Source organism: Bombina bombina, chromosome 2 (assembly GCF_027579735.1).
Source record: "Bombina bombina isolate aBomBom1 chromosome 2, aBomBom1.pri, whole genome shotgun sequence".
Lineage (NCBI taxonomy): Eukaryota > Metazoa > Chordata > Amphibia > Anura > Bombinatoridae > Bombina > Bombina bombina.
The window spans coordinates 1,072,771,183-1,072,791,093 of NC_069500.1; the positions used below are offsets into that span (position 1 = coordinate 1,072,771,183).

At 35.2% G+C, this 19,911-nt stretch overlaps 1 protein-coding gene across 1 annotated transcript in view; it reads right to left on the minus strand.

The window, feature by feature from the left end:
• Positions 1-19,911, minus strand: part of INPP4B (inositol polyphosphate-4-phosphatase type II B) — a 1,415,612-nt gene that overhangs the window by 1,393,864 nt on the left and 1,837 nt on the right. The window contains exon 2 of the mRNA XM_053703700.1: positions 18,548-18,592. Coding sequence (XP_053559675.1) covers positions 18,548-18,581 — 34 coding nt within the window. The 5' untranslated portion in view covers positions 18,582-18,592. The remainder of the gene's footprint in view (positions 1-18,547; positions 18,593-19,911) is intronic.

Genomic DNA, 19,911 nt, shown 5'->3' on the forward strand with positions numbered 1-19,911 from the left:
TGAGACCTTAGAAAGGCTAGAACAATGTCCGTATGAGCCCTTGCTTTGTGAAAAGACGACGCCTGTATTAAATGTCGTCTAGTTAAGGTGCTACTGCAATGCCCCTTGGCCTTAGCACCGCTAGAAGGGACCCTAGCACCTTTGTGAAAATTCTCAGAGCAGTGGCCAATCCGAAGGGAAGAGCCACGAACTGGTAATCCGAATGGTTTTCATTTGGAATGATGGAACTCTGAGTAATTGGTTTAGGATCTTTAAATCCAGAATTGGCCTGAAAGTTCCTTCCTTTTTGGGAACTACAAACAGGTTTGAGTAAAATCCCAGTCCTTGTTCTGCTGTTGGAACTGGGTTTATCACTCCCATTTTTAAAAGGTACTCTACGCAATGTAAGAATGCCTGTCTCTCTATCTGGTCTAAAGATAAGCGAGACAAGTGGAACCTTCCCCTTGGAGGAAGGTCCTTGAATTCTAGAAGATACCCCTGAGAGACAATTTCTAGTGCCCAGGGATAGTCTGAAAAAACACCTTATTTATAGTGAAAAACATGCTAAAAAGCAATCGATTTTAAAGCCCACAATAGTGTCAACCAGCATAGAGCCCTAAATATAAGCCATCATTTTATACAGAGTCTATTAGAAAAAAATGGCTTACCAATCCCAGAGGGAATTTCTGACAGACTTCTAGCATTACATGGTCTTGTTAGAAAAATGCCTGATCATACCTGAAGCAGTTAAGCCTGCAAACTGTTCCCCCCAACTGATGTTCTCTGATTTCAACAGTCCTGCGTGGGAACAGCAATGGATTTTAGTTACTGGTGCTAAAATCATACTCCTCTCAACAGAAATCTTCATCACTTTCTGCTGTAAAGTAAATAGTACAAACCGGCACTATTTTAAAATAACAAACTCTTGATAGAAGAAATAAAAAACTACAACTAACACCACATACTCTTTACCACCCCCGTGGAGATGCTACTTGTTCAGAGCGGCAAAGAGAATGACTGGGGGGGCGGAGCCTGAGGGGAGCTATATAGACAGCTCTGCTGTGTGCTCTCTTTGCCACTTCCTGTAGGGGAAGAGAATATCCCACAAGTAAGGATGAAGCCGTGGACCGGATACACCAATGTAGGAGAAAAGGCTAGTACCCCAGCTGAATGGTCAACATGTTTTAAAGGATCGAAAATAAAGAATGTTCGGATTTTAAGAAAAACGTTTGTGCTTTCCCATGAATACCAGCCCAAATACTACAAACACTGAAGTTGCACTCAGGTACTTACAAGTGAGTGCAAGGATCTTGATTACAAATATATATATATATATATATATATATATATATATATATATATATATATTTACAGTACATATAAACTATATTAAATATGAATATTGCATAAATATGTTTTTACATGTTTTCATCTACTTAACTGCAAATGGCTCCAAATGCACATATATATATATATATATATATATATATATATATATATATATATACACACAAACATACATACATATCCATCAATAGACATCTATATTTATGTATCTCTATGTTAAAGCACTTTGTCTGCCTTTTCCCCCCCTCATATTTCTGAGCCCTTATAACTTTTTTTGTGCAATATGTTTTTGAATATTTTTATTAGATGATGTTACTGTACTTTGTAATGTATTTTTTTATGTGTTTTGTGACACTTTTTTGTTTTGCGAAACAGTTAACCAGATGCTGAAATCATTCTAGTGTAAATCGTGATTGCGCTCAAGTTATCTTGCTTACTTTCAACTCGTAATACCAGCGGTAAACACGAAAAGCGCTCCACTCGTAATCTGGCCCTTTATGGGGGAATTTTTTTCCAAATGTAATGTCCCTTTAAGAGCAGGGACTAAACTTAAGAGAAGCTCAGTACATGAGCTAGGACTCTGTGAGGCAATTCATGAACTCGTTGGAATATTGCTGGGCCTTAAAATGCTCAAACTCCCATAAGCTAGGGTAATGCTACAGTTAGTGTGATTCATATTAAACCAGTCTCTTTGGGAAGTAAAAAATGTGCCCTCCTGTCTACCTGTCGTAATGTTCAGAACCATAGCTGGGTACTTTTACCATGCAGATACATTGCTGTATTTCTCCTAGGTGTAAATACTTTCTGTTTTTGCAACATCAATTGAACATTGGGTGGGAAAATGTTACATTTTCCAGTAGTTCAGATATAAATATAATACTTACATAATTTTATTAAGGACAATGGTTTCATAGTATAAGTTGCCAAACAAGACACAACAATTTGTCCTTGAACTATCAGCTTTATATCTATCTAATGAGACAAAAAAAATCAGAGCGACAATTGTGGAGAATTTAGCAGTGGAAAGAAACAGCTTGATGGGCATTTCAACAACCATGAAGAAGGTCAGAGAAAGACTCTTACACAAGTTGCTGGTTGCTATGTGTTTACAGGGGCTGAAGGTAGAAAGATTTTCTACATAAATATACATGATAGTCTATCTAGATAATAATAATCATAATAATAATAATATCTTATTTATCTAATGCCTTCTGTGGAGTACATCAGACATATTAATTTGTACTTTACAGCACCTTCATTTAAGAAATAAAAATGACATCACATATTTATGGAATGGTAACCAGGATATAATTTACACCCATGTCCATCTATAGGTATTCTCCTAGGGAGGGGAGTATAAAAATAAAAATGTCTGAGAGATGTACATATAATATATATAGCAAAAGTATATAATAACAGGGGTTTTTTTTTAGCTCTAAACACAAGTATCTAGTTAAATAATTCTCATTTTTTTTTAATGATTTGATATCTAGAGTAGCTTATGAACCACCACTGAAAAGAAGATATACTACTTAGTAAAACAGTAGCACAGTTTCTGCAACCTTTCTGTTTTATGTCTATTTTATACCCTTTATTATTAATTATGTAACATACATTTTTTAACATTGCTAATTATGTAACAATGGTAGTTCCCTTTATTTAATTGAGAGGTCTCATTAGCTAATCAGTTTGTTTTTGTGGGAAAGAAGCAAAAATATCTCCCTACCTTTTATGATTTGAAAATTGGTATATGATGTTACGATAGTCATTTTCACATCAACTCTGAGATATCTCAAAGGTCAAATCATCCTTCATTTATAATATAAGAATTTCTTTACAATGAGGTCTCACATAGGTAAATGGATTAAATGCTGGCTGAGAGAGAAACATAGTTTCATACCAGTCCCATATTTATTATTTAAAATCTATAGTCTGATGGGTAAAAATAAAATATTATTTTCATATCTACCTTCCCATATTCAGTATGTCAGTGACTGCTAAAATGTAAAATGAGATTCTCTACTTTCATATGCTAGGTAATATTCACTTCTAAGTTGCACAATTGGTGAGTCATGGGGTATCTACCCCTCTGCTTCCGTAGACAAACATGACCACACCTTATAAGCTGAGAATTAAACTAGTATTGTGTCAGATTTGTCCTTCAATGACCTGAAAGTAATTAGGCAAATGTATATACAACTATTAGACATTCATACATGAACTGTGAGAGAACATTTCCAGTCATGATGATGTGGTGACATTTTATCACTGAAATATTAATCTAGCGGTTATTAAAATATAGCTCAAAGATTATATCCCTGGCAATTCACATAGCTGGTTTTAAAATTGAATATTCAAGTAGTTAATTCTTATTATTAATTATTTGGCCTAGTCTCTGTCTAAGAAGGACACTCCCAATAGCCTTTGAATGGCATTTAATAAACCACTCCCTATTGAATTGGGGTATAAAAAAACTGGAACATCAAAACCTCTCTCTTCTTATCCTGTTCCTGAAAGAATGGCTGATGTTGGACACATTGGAGAATTTGGCTAAGTATATTCCTTTGGGATAAAATTCTGTGATTATTTTAGCAGTGTTGCACAAATTGGGGTTGTGGTAGAGTTGCCCTGTATTCATTATTTGGACTGTTTTGCTGTAAAATAAATGTGATTATATATATATGTAAATATTTCTCTTATTATTAACATATATTGATTCCTAATAACTTACTGGTATTGGCATTTGGTTTTATCATAAAATTATATTTAGTACTAAATTAGAATTATATTTAGTAAAATTTAAAATCCATTAAACTAATTAATAACCACAAATGATACTAAAGACGTAAGAAAAAAGGTTCAAGGCAAAAATAACTTTACTCTTCCATTTAATTATCTCCAATAACTATATTATTTATACCAAGATACACACTACACAAATAGTGGCTGCACTAGAAACATACCTACAAAGAGTGAATTAAAAACCTTTACAACTATGGGTTTAGTGAAGAAATTATCATTATGATCAGGATGGAGGAACTTCTGGAGAAATCAGTGACTGAGCCATATAGTTTAAGGCCATGTCTAGATTTAAATCTTAAAGGGATAGTATACAGTATTTCCCCCCCCCCCCCCTTAATTGTGTTCTATTATTATTATTATTCTTTATTTATAAAGCGCCAACAGATTCTGCAGCGCTGTTCATAGGTAAAAAAGATAAAAGGACAGTACAATATGAGACACCAGACAAAATTTAACAAACAAATACAGGAGGAATTGGTAGCCCTGTTCCCATGGGAACTTACAATCTAAATGGGTAGGAGGGTGAGAAACAGGAAGTGGGGACTGCAAAGGTGGGAATGATGTTAGTGTGAAGTTAGATGAGGGCAACTATTTGGCAAGTGGAATTCATTAGTTACTGATTTGGTTATAGGCTTCCCTGAACAAGAAGGATGGGGGGTGACCTTTGCATGTTTGAAGGATGATGGAAATGAACCAGTAGGAAGGGATCAGTTGAATATGTGAGTAAGAGCTGGGGTGAGGGTAGAGGACAGAGAGGGTATTAGATGTGAAGGGATAGGGTCAAGGGGGCATGTAGTAAGGTGTGAGGAAGATATTAGGGAACTCACTTCATTCTCAGTGGTTGGGGGGGAAGGTACTGAGAGTGTTGGAGGGGGAGACCGGGGGCGGAGATGAAAGGTTGCAGTCTTGTGGTGGGATGTTGCTTCTGATGGTAAGTGTTTTGTTGAAAAAGTAATCTGCCAAGTCTTGAGCACTAAAGTCAGATGAGGGGGGTGGTGCAGGTGGATAGAGGAGAGTGTTGAAAGTGGAGAAGAGACGTTTAGGGTTTGAGGAGTGAGAAGATATGAGAGAATAGAAGTAGTTTTGCTTGGCTGAGTGAAGGGCAGAGGAGTAAGAATAAAGAATGAACTTATAGTGTAGGAAATCGTGTTCAGAGCGGGATTTCCTCCAGGCACGTTCAGCAACACGGGAGCATTTTTGTAGATAGCGTGTTTGCTGAGAGTGCCAGGGCTGGAGCTAACGACGTGGGGTTTTGCGTATTTGTGGAGGAGCAAGGGTGTCGAGTGCAGAGGAGAGAGTATTGTTATAGTGGTTTGTAGCAAGGTCAGGGCAGGATACCGTGGAAGTGTGGGGAAGGCGTTTTTGAATAAGGTTAGAAAGTTGGAGAGGATCCACAGTGTGCAGATTTCTACAGGTGCGGAGGCGGGGGGTAGAAATAGGTTTAGCCTGTACATTGAGATTATAGGTGAGCAGATGGTGGTCTGAGACGGGAAATGGGAGACAGGTGACATCAGAAGGGGAGCAGAGGTAGGAGATTTTTCTAAGGAGAATACCAGATCAAGACCTATGTTACTTGATCGTGTATATTACATTGGTTATCAATATCTATTTTACCTTTAATTTGTCATGTGAAATTGCTGCTTCTCCTACTGAAACCATCACTCATAATAAAAATAATAAGTTAACCTCCTACTAGTAAGGGATGAGAGAAAGACCAGTCCTTTCAAAGAAAGTTAATATGTTAACTTTAAATATAATGAACTCTTATCTGCTTTTTGCCTGAATACACTGTCCCTTTAACTATGAGTGTAGGACATCCATAGGTGTCACTGTTCATGGTTTTGTAGATAATAAAGTATAAATGGGCATCATTTGTGCAGGGTGGGTAATTTGGGCACGATCCGGCAAATAAGTAGTGATAATCTATAAAGAGATGCAGTCAGTGAAGGTTCTACAAAAGGTGTTCAGGGTCCTATATACCCCCATTTAATACTGTTGCACCCTTAAGCCTATAAGAATCCAACTTCCCTGAATTAATGTTAGTATCTTTTTTATATGTCCAGTGCTCTTTGCTGAGCTGGGAGACAGGTACATTTGGGAGAAGGGGGAATTAAACATAAAAATAAAATTTGAACAGGTAGAGTCCCAAATATGCTACAAGCAGTTTGAAAAACTCAATTTTTAGCTCAGTGTTAACTCTGAATCATCAACTTTTATGATCTAGAACAAGCTGCCCAAACAGTTTTTTGATGATGGTACATCCATGACAAAATTGGCCAGGGACCACATAACATTAGATCCACTGCTAATGGTAACAACGAAAAGTTAAATTTGTTTACAACTTAACCCCTTAACCCATTAGGACACATATACACGTCATGCGGTACTGTGCCTATCGTATTTCATGATGTATATATACGTCCGAGCTGCAGGAAGCTCCAGAAGTCTGAGCTGTAAAGTTATAGCTGGGAGCTGGAGTTCCTGAGCTCCAGGTCTCAGCCTGCATATTGAACCTAATTAACGCTTGCCGGGGGGGGGGGGATGAGGGGGGGCACTACACTACAGAAAAAAAAAATATTTATGGGTACAGTATTAAAGATGTATACAATTAGTAGGAGAAGGAGGGCTAGGGAGCTATTTTTTTTTGGGGGGGGGGATCAGGGAGGTGGAAAGATTGAGGATGATCACTACACTGCAGAAAAACATAGTAAAAAATAATAATAATAAAAATAACGAAACTGTATACAGGCAGACTGTTTTCCAGTACCTAAGATCGTGGTGACCAGTGGGGGGTGAGGGAGCTTTTTGGGAGGGATCAGGGGGGTGGGAGGTGTCAGATGTGAGGGTAATCTCTATACTAAAGTTAAAATTAACTTTACAAGCTACCCGATTAACCCCCTTCATTGCTGGGAATAATAGAAGTGTGGTGCGCAGCTATAATTAGCAGCATTCTAATTACCAAAAGCCAAAGGCAAAGCCAAGCACGTCTGCTATTTCCAAACAAAGGGGATCCCAGAGAAGCTTTTACAATCATTTGTGTTATGACTGCACAAGGGGTAGGTAAATAATTTTAGTAAAAACCCCAACGTTTGTGAAAAAGTTAATGATTTTTTTTTTTTATGATCGCATTTGGTGGTGAAATGGTGGCATGAAATATACCAAAATAGGCCTAGATCAATACCTTGGGATATATTTGTAAAAAAAAATATATAGTTTTGACAGTTAAATAAAAAAACAAAACAAAAACAAGGCTATATTTCTGTTTAAATGGAGTGATAGCATAAATGCTAAAAGTTATCTGGTATTTTGGGCAATTTCTACTCTGAAATTCCCCCGGTAGCGAAGGGGAAAATTTATAGTTAAAAATGCATATGTAATTTGTTACCATTAAATAAATTTTTTTTAATGAGTATGAAACTCCAATTTACAAAACTTGGAACACATGCACATATTTATTATATAAAGAACATTTAGTCACCAATTAGCAAGCACTACCCAGTTGCTGAACCAAAAATGTGCCGGTTCCTAAGCTTACATTCCTGCTTTTATAAATAAAGATACCAAGAGAACAAAGAAAAATTGAAAAGAGGAGTAAATTAGAAAGCTTCTTAAAATTGCATGTTCTATCTGAATCATGAAAGAAAAAAATGTGGGTTTCATATCCCTTTAAACTATAGTGTGATTATGTTAAGAAGTGGATGTTAAGTGCAAACCCACCTGGCCAATCACAGTCCTTGTTCTGGGGACCAATCAAATGGCAGTAATTGCAAAACATATTGTGTGAGAAGTTGAGGAAAGTCAGTAATGCTGTGTGTTCAGTAGAAGAAAGACTGTTAGCGGTGTAAGTGAACCATACTTGTAGATTGTGTGAATAATGTTATTATTTCTTTAAATTTAACGTGTAGATAATTAGTACAGCAATGGCACCAAAGAAAAGAGTTCATAAGTCACCCACGAAAAGGACTAGGATTGTTTTATTGCGTTAATCAGGTCTTCCTCAGGCTTAAATTGCAAGGCAAGTAGGTGGGTCAGTGACAACATCTGGTGTACAAAAGTGCTGTTTAAAGGGACACTCGATCAAAATTAAAGTTTCATTATTCAGATAGAGCATGCAATTTTAAACAACTTTCTAATTTACTTCCATTAACAAAATGTGCACAGTCTCTTTATATTTAAACTTTTTGAGTCACCAGCTCCTACTGAGCATGTGCAAGAATAAGTGTGTATGCATTGTCTTGTTATCTTGCATTTGTTAAGTTTGCAAATCTACTGTGTTGACTGGTCCTTTAAGTTATCAGGAAACAAAGTCACTGAAAAACAAATCAGGAAAAGTGCACAAAAGCAAATGATGACAGAAGAATAAAAAGATTGTGTCTGAAAGACATAAAAATGTAATCTGAGGCTATCAGAGCTGAATTGTGTTCAATTGGTATTTGTGTCAGTTCAAGAACGGTAACAAATGGGGCTAAGAGCTAGGATTCTGAGAAAAAAGTCATATCTGAATCTACAACAGAGCAAGAAACAACTACAGTGGGCAAAAGAACACATTGAATGGACAGACGATCAGTGGAAGCAAGTTATTTGAAATGACGCGAAAGTAAGATATCCTCATTTGGTAGTGATGGGCGAAAATACGTGAGACGTAGAGTAGGAGAACTACTACAATGTAAAGCAATCAACAAGTGTTATGATTTGGGCATGTATGGCAGCAAATGGTGTTGGCCATCTTAATGAAATCGACGGCACGCTGAATGCAAGAAAATACACTGACACCATCCTGGAACCAAAACTGCTACCTTCCATCAGGGATCTCTTTCCCAACAATGGACCTTTTCTATTTCTATAAGATTCAGCTCCCTGCCACAAAGCAAAGAAATGCAATTAGTGGTTCGCAACAAATTCCATTCTATTGTTGAACTGGCCAGGAAACAGCCCTGACCTGTACCCGATAAAAACATTGTGGCAATGTTTGAAATGCCTTGTACAAGTGAGGAGTCCATCAAATAAAAAGCAATTAATTGAGGCTACAAATGCTTTCTGGCACCACGTAAGAAATAATAACAAAGGTAGAGTTTTAAACACTTGTTGGCTCAATGAGATGTCACTGTGATGCGGTTTTAAAGAGTAAAGGCTACCCTACTAAATACTGATAGTAAATTGAAACCATAAGTGCATTACAGTATATTCAGTATGATTGCAGTATTCCCTGCATAACTTGTTTGTACTGCATATAATTTGCATTCTGTTATTTTGAATTGAATTAAGCATTACATTGTCTTTAAATTGACATATAAACATTCGCATTTGGTGCAAGATATCATTTCCTATAAGCCTGCAAAGTTGCAAAACATGAAAATTTCCAAAATCTATAATCGCTTCATTATATCTCTTTTTGAGAAAAATATTAATTTATGTAAGATCTAAGAAAGTGTAACCATATGTCAAACTTTAACCACAGAAATCCATCAAATTAAAAAAAAAAATCAGATAGCAGATTATATAGAAAGAAAAAAAAAATATATATAAACTGAATATGTCAGGCAATAGTTAATTAATGAAGCTTAGACCATTGACTGACAAACTGTTGCTTGCAATGCTTATTACTAAAATCAATGTGGTATTTGATTAATTTGCCAATCCTTGATGATCTAGGTCAATGTACTTTAAAAACTGAACAGCACATAGTTTTAAACATTCTTCTATAAGTGCTGACACTTTTATTTTTAATAAATTAACCACTGGCAGCTTCATACAGGATTGAAATACTGATGTGACCCATTTTTCTAGCCTTTATGTCATGGAACGTTGTTATTTATTAACTCTGCTACTAATTCAGCTGTGAAGATGACACAGAAGTATAACCAATTTATCATATTTTTATATTATTTGTACAAGAGTGGTCCCATGGTATAAACTATTGAAAGCTGAGTGAGACAGATATAAAGAACTAGAAAATTGCAAACCAAAAAGTATCATAATACAATGTATTCAACTTAATAAGAAGGGAGAGGTACAGTATATAAAATACAATGAACTTAAAGGGACACTGAACCCAATTTTTTTTCTTTTGTGATTCAGATAGAGCATGCATTTTAAGCAACTTTCTAATTTACTCCTATTATCAAGTTGTTTCATTCTCTTGCTATCTTTATTTGAAAATGAAGACATCTAAGATTTTTTTTTTTTTTTTTTTTTTTTTTTGGTTCAGTACTCTGGACAGCACTTTTTTATTGGTGGATAAATTTATCCACCAATCAGCAAGAACAACCCAGGTTGTTCACCAAAAACGAGCTGCATCTAAACTTACATTCTTGCATTACAAATAAAGATACCAAGACAATGAAGACAATTTGATAATAGGAGTAAATTAGAAAGTTGCTTAAAATGTCATGCTCTATCTGAATCATGAAGGAAAATGTTTGGGTTCAGTGTCCCTTTAATATGCATTGTGTGGCTGTAGGTGGGGGACCCAAGGAGTTACAAACCTCAATGTGTTTCTGGGCCTATCACCATTTGGCTAAATGCTGTAACTAACTCATCAGTTTCACTTTTAATCTAGCTCTGTGTCTCCAAGAAACTGCCAGACTTTCCATATGTTGTGTTAATAATTTTAATTTAATATTTACACAGAACAAGTGGCATAAAATTAGTTATATATATGTGTGGACATAACCGACAGAAGCTCACAAGCAGCTGTTGAGAGCGGGAGCACCTAAGTCATAAGGAGTTCAATATAAAAAGACAGGTAATTCAGAACTTCTTTTCTTATGTCCAAAATGGATTTGATACGTCAAAATTTACAGAATATCATAAATGCATGTCTCAAATGTAGGAGGTTACACATCTCCAACAACACAATGCATATGTTCAATAATACAATCATAAAAATACATACATACACTTCTAAAAACAAAGCAGGAACTGGGACAGAATATGTATCCAGGGGGTGAGTTGTGTCACTAGGGTTGGTGTCACCCGGTGCGGTAAGTTATGGTGTCACCCCCCAGTAATGTTCTTTTTTTACTGCAAGAAGAGGAAAGAGGATTTCATAGAAAAGGCAAACTTCTCCAATGGACAGAAAGCAGACACACACAAACACAAAAACACAGGCACACACACATACAAACACTCAGACACACACATATTCAGACACACATAAAAACATACTCAGATGCACACACAAACACTTGGAAACACACTCAGACACACACACAAAAACACACACACAAAAACACTCAGGCACACACAAACACTTAGACACACACACACAAAAACACACAGACACACACACACACAAACACTGAGACACACACAAAAAAATACTCAGACACACACACAAAAACACTCAGACACACACACACAAAAACACTCAGACACACACACACAAAAACACTCAGACACACACACACAAAAACACTCAGACACACACACACAAAAACACTCAGACACACACACACAAAAACACTCAGACACACACACACAAAAACACTCAGACACACACACACAAAAACACTCAGACACACACACACAAAAACACTCAGACACACACACACAAAAACTCGAAATTGGGCAGGGGAGGAGCAAAGTACAAACAAGCAAAAGCAGCCAGGAAAACTATTTGTGGAAATTGCGGCGTGGGCTCAAGGCTCAATCAAGTGTGTCTACAACTTCCCCAGTCCCACTAATGTTCACAACTGCTGGCCCCTCTAATAAAAAATCTATGCATCTCTACATTGTATTTCTTTGAATTTCAATAAAATAAAAAAAAAAAAAATAAAAAAAAAAAATGTTGGCTGGTGGTGTCACCCCGCACCCCCCCGCACCCCCTAGTGATTCCACTGCAGGGGGTTAACAACACCACGGCCAAAGCCAGGCTCCAAAGTAGAGGAAAGTGCCTGTTTGGGTACACCAAAAGGATCTACTGTATGTAACCCCTTAGCACTTATATCATATATACATGCTCAATACAGATAAAATAGGTGGAAGATGAAACCGGGATCTATGCTGTTTTAATCCTACGTATACTACAAAAGAAGGTATCTAATCATGATGAAATAACAATGCAATAAAGGTATATCATTTGAGAATACAATGTATAAGTGTAGCAGTATGTAAAGCTACATTCAAAGCCAATACAGTTTGTGTATTGGCTGTGAAGTTAAGCGTGATTGCGGCTCAATTATTTCCAATCATGAATTGCAATTTCTGCCACACAGACCCCTTTAATAATGGTGTAAGTTAGCCATGTAGTGCAAGGTAATAGTAATAAATTGCTAGCTTGCAACCTCCAGGGTATCCAGCATCAAATGCCAGGTAACTTTGCAAAGTATATAGCTGCTTCGTCACAAACAAACGCCTCTTGTGACCACCACCGCTTCCCATACAACTTGTAGACTGTTACACCACCTCCATACGGTTAACAATTTTGCTTTGTAATTTTCCCTATGGGCTTTGCACCCAGGCTTGTCTGGAGCTAACTGTCTTAGTCCTTGAAAGCTGTGCATAACATCACATAGAAAAGTAGTATGTCAGTCCATAACTGGCACAGACTAAATGGGTTTACAAGCACTCTTAAACCATGGACTTAAATGAGCTGCAATGTCTTTTGTTTGGGGCATCTCATGCTGAGCATTGATACATAACTATTGAAATAATAATAATAATAATAATAATAATAATAATAATAATAATAATAATAAAAGTAAAAATAAAACCAAGATCCTTGAGTAGGAATTGAACTTGTGAAATGCAAAGTAAAGGAAAGATGCTCTGCACTGAACAATAAATAATCTTCATTAAGTTTTTCATTTTATGATGACATCATAAAAGTAAAGTCTTGGTTCATTATAGACATAGATTAAATAAATAATATAATTTACTTGTAGAGAGCCAGCAAATTTGGTACGGCTGGAAACATGAGTATCATATACAAGGACGCTGATTCATGGTATTAATAGATACATAAACGATCATTAATAAAACAAGTTTGCTTTACAAAGGATCTTCAAAAGGGGTTTGTCTGTCATTACACCTATGCAAGTAATCAATTCTGATTCTCCCTGAGCTCTCCTTATTGTTCTAAAACTGTTCTAATTTTTAACATTGTGCTGTCAGTCAAACTGTGTGCCAGCCTGCCAGGCCAGTATCCAAAACTATACATCTCAAACACACTGAAATTAAATTAGATATACAAGATCAGAATCATTTCCAAAATCAATGTAAACTTAACATGGACCTAACTTCCAAAAGCGATATAAAATTAATATCACCATAGCTCCAGAAATCAGTATAAAAAGCTATCTGGTACTGAAAGCAATAGCTGCACATGCTTACAAAACTGAACTGGGCTTTTTTATTCTACAGTTCTTACAAAAGCAATATTGAAATATTACCACTTTGAAGCTTTATATTTCTGAGTCTCTAGTTCAGTTTTAAAGTTATTGAAGTTCTACCCCATGAGATCTATTTGCCTAATTTGATGAAGATTGGTACATTATTCAAATGATCTGACAAATTTTGCAATGCAAAATCATTTGAAAACCATTGTTTTCTTGGGGAGTCTGTAATGACCTTGAGTTTGAAAAATATTGATTGCACTGCGAAAGACAAGTCTAAGAGTTCATCTTACAAGCTTCAAATGCTTTATATAATTTAAATGCAAATTCTAGTTTAGAAAATAAAGGGCTAGATTACAAGTGGAGCACTAATTTATTGCGAACCCGTAAACGGGAAAATTCGCCCACGTGATACATAACCATAATAAGCTTGCGGTAGAAATTAGGGCTCTGAAAATTAACCAGAGTTCAGACCACTGGTTAATTTTCAAAATGTGCCCCAATTGCACCCAAAATACAATGTAGTGTAGTTTTTATTAAATAAAAAATTGTAGCATTTTTCATTTTTATTAAAAGAAACAGCAATGAGGGGGTTAAAGTGTGCAGGTGTGGGGTGTTAGAAAAAAAACAGCACTGAAAAATGCCTTTACATTGCGGTCTATGGAACTGTGTGTTCTCTATAAATATATATGTATATGCTTATATACATATATATATTTGTGTTAATGTGTGTACACACATATTAACATATAAGTATATATGCACATATTCATATATATTTAGATTTGCTGCCCATCTCGCTGTGCTAGGTTCTCATGCCGTGTCTGTCGTCATGAGAATGAGACTCCCATTGGAGCCTATGGAAGCACGCTCTCATGAGCACAACGCTTCCATGCAATTGCGTGTGCTGGTATTACGAGTGGAGTACAAATATCGCGCTTGCAAACGCGCAATTTTTGGCTCCACTAATAATCTGGCCCAAAAAGTTCTATTTTGTTATACATCACCATACCTAAGCATTCTCTTGTGCTGTTCCACATTAGGATATGGTCAGTGAAGGATACATATCTATTGTGCTCCTTATTTGCTCACCACCCATATATTTATCTATGTAAAGGTTAAACACATATTGAGAAAATGAAATTAATTTAAAAATGCTGTGATGAAATAATGCATTTGATTCTAAAACTGCAGTATCTAATCCATTTAAAGGAACACTAACCTTCCCACTCCCAAAATGCTTAACAGAATATGAGAACATGAACAATTTTGCATTTTCTAAACTATTTGCTAAGCTTTCATGATTATGCAGTTTCTAGCTCACTAAGCATTTATAAGGGTAGCTATTTCACCTCAACCTATAATGCCATTCTCTCTGTGTGTCCTACAACTAGAAGGAAGTTCTAGTCACAAATAACACTCCTTCCTTCCTCTTATCTAAAATATACAGTTTAGCATAAATTGTTTTAACAAAAACAAAACAAATTAGTAGCAGTATATTAAAGCACATAATTAAAGAAACTGAGGTTGGCCATAGTGCCTAAGACATGTGCACTTTCCTGAGTCTACCTCAGAATGTTCTCAAGGAAATTGAATGATGATCTAAAGCTCTGTGGTCTGGCGAGATTATCTAGGGAGTATTGTCAGTATGCGAGGTCCTTTACACCAGTGTTTCTCAACTGCGGTCCTCAAGTACCCCCAACAGGCCAGGTTTTCATTATAGCTGAACCAGTGCACAGGTGATGTAATCAGTCGATCAGTAACACCATGGTTACTAACCTGCTCTCACCCATAAGCTGATTATTTCACCTGGGCACTGGTTCAGCTATAAGGACAACCTGGCCTGTTGGGAATACTTGAGGACCAAGGTTGAGAAACAATGCTTTACACAATTTTATAAAGGGAAATCTTAGTGTTTATCTCAGTATAGAGTTCTTAATGTGAAGAAGAAACACCTACAATACAATGTAAAGTATAAAAAAATACTCAAAGATTTTGTACATGACTTCTATTAATGCTGGTGAGATTTTGATCATCAGGCTCTATGTTTAAACAAAGCAAGAAGACCAAGAGGAGAGGAAGATTTGCAAAAAAAAACCCAAACAAAAACAAACAAACGCTGATTAGAACGTTTTTTCAAAAATTGCACTTCTGACTAGGGTTATCATCCTGACTTATGCTGAAAATCTATTTAAGCAAATGTATGCTAATTACCGGTATTGTTTCCAATAAAGGTGACAACCTCTGCTCTGTCTGAGTCATGCTAGAATAACCTATTACTAATCTGGGCATTATTTGTTACCTTCACATTGTTTGTAATATGTTTCTAGATATATTCATTCAATTCTTAATACATATTTTTATGATTTTCTTTTCGTTTGATAATAAAAACTGTTTTTATATACATTTCCTCTCCTGTGCTTAGCTGTTTTGGAGTTTTTAGATGTTGCTCACATTTAATCCCCACAGTAAGCAATTTTTAAGTGAGAAACCCTCACAGCAAAATGTGTGAAACAATGTATTTTTGTATTAAATATTAATAAATAAGGTTGCAAACAGTAGTTTGATGGCCTATTATAAGATTTCCTCTTTGCCTTTTTGATGACCTGTTATAATATAATATGCTTAAAGATATATTGTATTTATTTATTTTTTAAATTGCGTACCTTTAAGGAAGTTAAAACTTTTCTCAAACATCTTAAACTAGATTTGGAACAAGATTATTGGCATAATCTGAGCTGTCAAAACTCTCAGCTGAGTAAAAACAAAAATGCCCATGGAATCCTTTTGTAAAGATACAATGTACCCAGGCAAACAGTTTATAAAAGTTCATTGTATTCAAACTGCTTGCATGAACACTCTACCAAATTAACTGAGCTCTCTCTCCCACCTCCAATAGGAGGTTAATTTCTGCTGTTGCCTCTTAATTACATTGTTTTTCTATAGCCTATGATAATGTATTGGAATGTTCAGTATAGACCACTGGTTTTAAAACCTGCCCTCAGGCCTCCCTAATAGGTCAGATTTTGAGGATATCTGAACTAGAGCACAGCGGAAATAATCAGCTGATTAGTAAACATGATTATTAACCTGCTCTCACCCAAGGTAATTCTGAAAACCTGGCCTGTTACGAAGGCCTGAGGACAGGTTTGAAAACCAGTGGTCTAGATAGAAGTTTCAACAGGCAAAATAAGTTATTTCAAAATTGTAAAGGAGCTAGTGGCAAACAATTTAATACAATCCAGCAGGTAACATTTATATTTGGGAACACATTATAGGAGAAAACAAGCTGCACAATGTTCCTTTAAAGAGACAGTAAAGTCAAAATAAAATGTTCATGATTCAGATAGAGCAAGCAATTTTAAAGAGATAGTTTACTATAAAATTGTTTTCACCTTCACAATTACTTGTTATACCAGCTGCAGAGTATAAAATGTATGATAAATCACTTATTTTGGTTTGTTTTTGTATTTGAAATAGCCAAATTTGTTCTTTGAAACCACAACCCTTCAAAATGGGTTGAGCTTGCAGGGAAATCAGATATCCTTAGTTTATAACTTTCTGTACACACACATGCTTCTTTATGTTATCTCTGTCTGTAAACCAAAGCCCAATACTTAGAACAATTGAAAATTTAAATTGTATTGCTTGTCTCTTCTACCTCCTACTGGAAGTGTAATTTCTTCTGCTGGCTATGTTTGCACAGACTGTCTTTAACCTATACTTAAGTATATCAACTTTCAATATAGGTAGGCATACCACAGGCAAAATCAGCTATTTCAATTGCCAAAATAAAATAAAAGGAGTGTTTTGTAAACAATTTAATACACTCCAGCGGGTAAAATGGATCATTGGGAACAAAGTAAAGGGGAAAGAAATTTTGAGTATACTGTCCCTTTCAAACATTTTTACAATTTACTTATGTTATTAAATTTGCTTTCCTCTCTTGGTATCCTCATTGAAAAGCATACCTAGATATGCTGGGGAGCAGCAATGCACTACTGGGAGTTAGCTGCTGATTGGTGTCTGCATATATATGATCTTGTTATTGGCTCATCAGTTAGCTCCCAGTAGTACAATGCTGCTTTTTAAACAAAGGATACCAAGAGAATAAAGCAAATATGATAATAGAAGTAGATAATGAAATTGTTTGAAATTGTATGCTTTTTATGAACAATGAAAGATTTTTTTTTGTTTAATTTGCCTTTAAGCATAACCTTTAAATGTCAAAAACTATTTTTACTGATACCCACTGTGAAATATTGTTTATATAAAGTAATTTCTCATTTAGTATTGGGTATTTTAGTTTCCTTATGGACTCACATGCACATAAAATAAATTAAGGATGTCACAGGAAACTTCAGCAGGGTAGATATAAAAATAACATGTTTAGAGCAGAAGAATTAACCAAATAACAATACATAAACTTGTTTTTTATGTAATGATTTACTCATTCGCCATATTAATGAAATAACTAAAACCTACTTTCCAGCAAAGGAGGGACATTAGAAAAGGTAATTGTAAGGCAAAAATGACATGCTTTAATTTGTTATAGCATGTAATACTTGCACTAGTCACCATGGAACTATATGTGTTTAACCCCTGCAAAAGGGTTAAACACATAGATAATGTACTGCTAGGAGCTGCAAAGAGCTGCTGGTCCAGAACAGGAATTAGCAGGTGAGCCAATTGGCAGAGGCAGTTGCCAATCACCGGCTGTGTTCAGCTCAAGTGCTGCAATACATGCAGTTCCAGAGCAGGCCTTTATTTATGTATTTAACCCATTTATTGAGAATAAAGACAAAAAGTTCCACTGCAAGTGCCATAAAAACTGCATGCTCTTATTAATTGTAGCATGTATTTTTTGTACTCTAATGTCCCTTTAATTGTACAATTCTATTCACGCTATATACAAATAATTGAGTTCCCACATAGTAAGCCCCACGTGTCTCCTCATTGTGGGTACTTAGTAAGAAACTACTAAATTAAATATGCATAGATATGTCAACAATTGAATTAATGCATTTTAAAAATCCCCCCCATAGGACCAATATACAATATTCTTTTAAAATTACATTTCTTACCAAGAGCAAACTCAAGCTTAGGCTTCTCTAACATTCCCTGAATCCCTGTAGATGAAGAAGAAAGATAAACAGTAATTAAAAATAAAGACTTTGCTAAACAGCATTTCATTAACAGTACCTTATAAATTCTTGTCAGACAAACCATTAATATTTTATTTATTCTTGCAGGTTAGAGGAGAGAAAAATAACCAATGTAGTGTTGCATCCTGACATAAACAAATAAAAGGTGTAGCTATCTAAAGTAATAGACTCTTTTCAGCATGTTTAAGCCAGAATCCTTTTTAGAACAGTGACTGCTGTGTCCAAAATTAGATTGTAATTGTGAATTCATTTTACCTAGGGGCTGCACTACAGCAAAACATGAAATACATTATTTATTTTGCATCAGAGACTGCTATGAAAAGAACCTTGGGTGTTCTAAAATATGTGTTTGTGTAAACAGCCAATTCCATTTGAAATACAAAAATAAAACCAATTTATATTTTTAAAATTGTGATACTATTTGATATTTCACAGAAATATGCTAGCGATTACAGTAGGAAGTTTACAAAACTTATATGATTTTCCTTTGTGTGTCATGGGCCTACTTGTTTTATTTTTACAATGAAAAGAGGATACTTCAAAATGATTTGTTACTTTTTTTATATTACATGTGTATGCAGAATAAACGTATTTTTCACATCACGCTTCTAAATGCTTGTCCCTTTCAGCCAATACATTTGTGAAAGTAATTTCAGCCAATCAGTGTTAATACTGCAGTATGAGATATTATTCTTGCTTGTAATTTTAGTATTAATTTGGACAGCTTTTAACGGATTCTATTTCATTGGGAAAATAGTTTTTATTTATTTATCTGCATATTGTTCATGTTTGATTTTAAAATGTTGTGTTTATGTCCTTGTTTTAATGCTTTTTCTAAAATCTTACAACTTGACTTTTACACTTTTTATAATATAGAAAACTGTATACACATGCACTTTTGAAGTATCACAGCCTTTTACCAAAGTATCCACTGATTTCAATAATAAAACCCTGTTTTTTAAGACTAATATGAGATTTCTATTTATAAATATTTTATTATTTTTTATTTATTTTAATGAAGTTTGAAGTACAGACATTACATATGTTTTGCATTGGGTATTGCAATTACCTCAACCTAACTGACAGGTGTTAATACCTTAATTTTAATATCTTACATTAAAGAATTGTATAGTAAAATATTAAGCATTGCACTGTAACAAGTATTATGTCAAATCCCTTGATAAACACCAGAGAAAACAAATCTAATTATATATACAATTATGATACATGTTGCCAAGATTCCTTTACTGTAATGGGAAATGGGAATCAAAAGAACTTTCCAA